This window comes from Fragaria vesca, linkage group LG1, assembly GCF_000184155.1.
Source record: "Fragaria vesca subsp. vesca linkage group LG1, FraVesHawaii_1.0, whole genome shotgun sequence".
In the NCBI taxonomy this organism is placed as follows: domain Eukaryota; kingdom Viridiplantae; phylum Streptophyta; class Magnoliopsida; order Rosales; family Rosaceae; genus Fragaria; species Fragaria vesca.
The window spans coordinates 14,816,453-14,820,167 of record NC_020491.1 but is presented as its reverse complement, the minus strand read 5'-3'; the positions used below and the strand labels follow the sequence as shown (position 1 = coordinate 14,820,167).

Below are 3,715 nucleotides of genomic sequence, written 5' to 3'. Positions count from 1 at the left end.
AAAAAAAAATTAGAGCAGAGCATAGAGATGCTTGAACAAGTCAAGTGTATAGTCTTGTAGAATCCATAACTTTGTATATGAGTGATAATACAATAAAACAATCAAAGTGGTATTTCTGTTAGTTTTGATAAAGCTCTCTTGTGCACGCGTTGCTTATGGCTATCTTGCACAGGCATTGCTTATGGACATGTTTCAACAGCTGTTGCCTTTGATTTGGTTAAATGTATGATGGTGAGTTTATGGCCGCAACTAAGTGACTAACTAATACTTCAAACAGCAAATCGTAATTTGAGCAGATAGTTACATGGAAAAAGAAAATGTTAAACCAATGTAGAGAAACAAAGAAACTAATTAGTATGACTGTTAGCATGGAAAAAATGGAGTTGAATAAAAAGTTCTCTTTGGACCTTGATGAGGATGGATGCTTACCTAAAGGTTAATGAATCTGGCACCAAAAAAAACAATCCCATCTCAACCCAACAGAACAAACAAATAGAAATCAGTGAAACAAACTGTACTATTACACATAAGCATACCAAACGTGTTAATACCAAACATGTCATCTTTTTATTGTCCACTTTCTATATTCTTCACTTTATTCAACACAGAAAAAAACAGGCATAGTTTCAACTTTCAAACTACTACCAAAGCCATTTCTAACAGACAGGAAACCAATTTCCTAAAGACATTTCAACTCGCTTCAGCCTTGGTAGAAGGTCAAGTCTGCATGGATTTTTGGCCACTTCCATTTTAAAACTCAAACATACTAGAGCTACAAAGAAAAAACTGACAACAATTCTTGTGATTGTCCTGATTAAAATCTTATAAGATTTAATGTTGTATTAAAAAAGCAAGTATAACAGAAATCCAACAAAAAAGGGTATAGAAGAGATGAAGATGCTCCACCTCTTCAGTAACACAAGCAAAGGTAAAAACCATTTTGATTGTAATCATACTTCTAAGCTCTTGAGAGGAAAAGTAACAGTAAATGCTATACTGACCAAAAGATATACTTATGTCTTTTATTCCCACTAATGAACTATATATGCAGGTCGAAGAATAATTCATATCATGCTCATTCAACATACATCTCTTTAGGTAAAGTTTCTCTAGTAATACACATCCACCCAAGCATGAAATATCCAGCAAAATCAATTACCTAGATCAAACTAGAGTATCTAGCCAAATTTTTCTAAAGACATTTCAAAGGGTAATGCATCTGGTAATAAAAGAAACAATCACTTCTTAACCCAACAGAAGTAATAAATGGGAAATCGGTGAAACCACACTAAACAATTATGCATGAGCCTACTAATGTGTAGTAATGCATACGATAGGAGGAGTAACATACCATCCCTGCAGGAGGAGGAGGCAATGAAAGGAGGCTGTTGTCGTATAGAATCATAAGAGATTCATGCTGATAATCTCTGCTCCGCCAGCCATTCATGTACACCGCACGCTCCTCATCTCCTTGTTCACACGGATCCGCACCAACTCCAACACCCCAGTAGTTGAACACCTCACTAGCACAATAGCACTCTCTGTAACCATAAGCGGCTTAAGAAAACTAATCGGAGGCTGAGTGGAAATATTGAAGATAAACCGTCTCCAAGAACCATTCTCCCCATAAATCTCCATGATCCAATAATCAACGGAGGCAGCACGCTTGTTATAGTACCATACACACAGATTCCCTTCGTGGCGGGAAATAGCAACACCGAAGTTATCAATGTCATTGGTTGGTTCAGCACTGGGAAATGGAAGCCGCATTGACTGAAACGTCTCCGTCTCCAAATCGAATGCAATGATATGTTCCTCCCCATCATCATCAATGTTATAGTAGTCGAGAACCCAATGCAGCTTCTGGTTGACAAGAACACCTTGACCCTCGACGGCAGCGAAGCAAGGGGACGTAATCTCCTCCCCCCACGTTTCATTGTTCAACGAAAAAACCTGTACATCCACCGTATCATAGTCCTCTGGATGACCTTCTGCGGCAGGGACGATACCAACATAAGCAGACAGAACGAGCTTATAATCTTGAGTGGCAGAGACATACCCAAATCCGCCGAAATGCCTGAAAGGAGGGTCGGCGGCGTACCCAAACTCACTGGCCGGCAATGGAGGGGGAGGTATTGCCCGGTAGTCTCCGTTGGATGGATTTCAAATAAAGAAGTCATCGAAACCAAGACAGGCGCAAATGAAACCGTTGCAAGAGCCCAATAGCACGACGTCGCGGCCGGGTAGGGCTGCAGGGGATGCGAGAATGTGGGCGTCAGCGCGATTTCCGAGAGAAATGCGGTCGAGCTCCAGGGATTCGAGGTTGTTGGTGGTGATTGAGAGGAGGAGCGGCGGGTTAGGGTTTTCGTCTGGATGGCTGATTCAAAATGGGATTGGACGAATTCTGCCTGGGATATGATATCTTTCCACCTTTTGAATCAGCTCGTGTTAGAATGTAACACTAGTACTTCAGTTGCGCTCAGTGCAACCTAAGAAGAGATTGGGGCTGCATCGTTTATCAGCTTCCTGTACGTGTACGTTCCTCCTCCCATTGGCTGGTTGAAAGCCAATATGGATGGGGCGTATGATAAAGCTACTAAGTGTGGAGGAGTTGGTATCATTGTAAGAGACTCTAATTCTTTAGTGGTAGGAGGGGTTTGTATGAAGGTGCAGCACATGTTGTCACCAGATATGGTGGAAGCTACGGTAGGCAAGTTGGCTTGTGAGTTGGCTATGGAGTTTCATCTTACTCCAATAGTCTTTGAGTCGGATTGCTTTTTTTTTTTTGTAACAGGTTGATTTGGATTGTCTGAATGTGGTCTCGGCATCTAAGGAGTCTGATAGTGATGGTTATAATTGTGGTCTAATTCTTGAGGATATTAAGCATAGCAGAGCTCTTCTTCCCTCTTCTTTCTTTGTTCATGCTTTTAGGGAGGCGGCTAATATGGTTGCACATAGAGCAGCCAAATTAGCACTTCAGGATGGTCTGTGTTGTAGGCTTGTAGCTGGTATGGTCCTATTCCCGTAGCATGTCAGAGAATTTTTGCTCCTATATATTATGTAACCTCTTTTACTATTGAATAAAGCTTTACGTCCCTTTCTTGAGGGAAAAAAAAAAAATACTCTTATAGTTTTATTGGACTATACGACAAGCGCTGTCACCAAAGGGAAGACGGTCCAATTCGAGGGATTCGAGCTGGGGGACTTTGATGATGACGGAGAGAAGGAGTGAGCTGGTCAAGGTTTTGTTCTCAATGGCCGATTGAAAGTGAGATTTGACAAACTGCGGGTGGGATATGAGATCATTCTAGAGTTTGCAAACTGCCTTGCCTACTAGTAATGCCTTCACCGGCAACTTCTCACGAATTTTGTTGACGAAGAGTCACGAGAGTGGAGTGTATGAGTGGCTGTAAATCCTAAACTCTAAAACTCTAAGGCTATCTACTTGTTTCTAATTTCCAATTTCAGTTTCAATTTCATTTCCGGATACTTTATTTTTTTTCTCCTTTAATGGATGCCAGACCTTCAACGCTTGTCCCCTTTACGGTTCGCGATATCACAAATTTTTTTCTAGCTTAAGGACTAATTCATCACATTTTTAAGTAATCTGAAGGATATTTGTTATTTACTTAATCTATAAATCACTTCTAACACGAGCTCATCATATATATATACTATTAGTATGCAGCTTAGCAAATTACAACACCCGGTCACA

At 40.7% G+C, this 3,715-nt stretch overlaps 1 protein-coding gene across 1 annotated transcript; it reads right to left on the bottom strand.

Annotated features, from left to right (window-relative positions):
- Positions 1 to 1,443: 1,443 nt before the first annotated feature.
- Positions 1,444 to 2,512, bottom strand: LOC101301436 (F-box/kelch-repeat protein At3g06240-like). Its single transcript, XM_004289325.1, has 3 exons — positions 2,490 to 2,512; positions 2,208 to 2,377; positions 1,444 to 2,147 (listed from the first exon to the last, which is right to left on the bottom strand). The coding sequence occupies exons 1-3, from the start codon at positions 2,510 to 2,512 to the stop codon at positions 1,444 to 1,446; spliced, it is 897 nt and encodes a 298-aa protein (XP_004289373.1).
- Between the last annotated feature and the right edge of the window lie 1,203 nt (positions 2,513 to 3,715).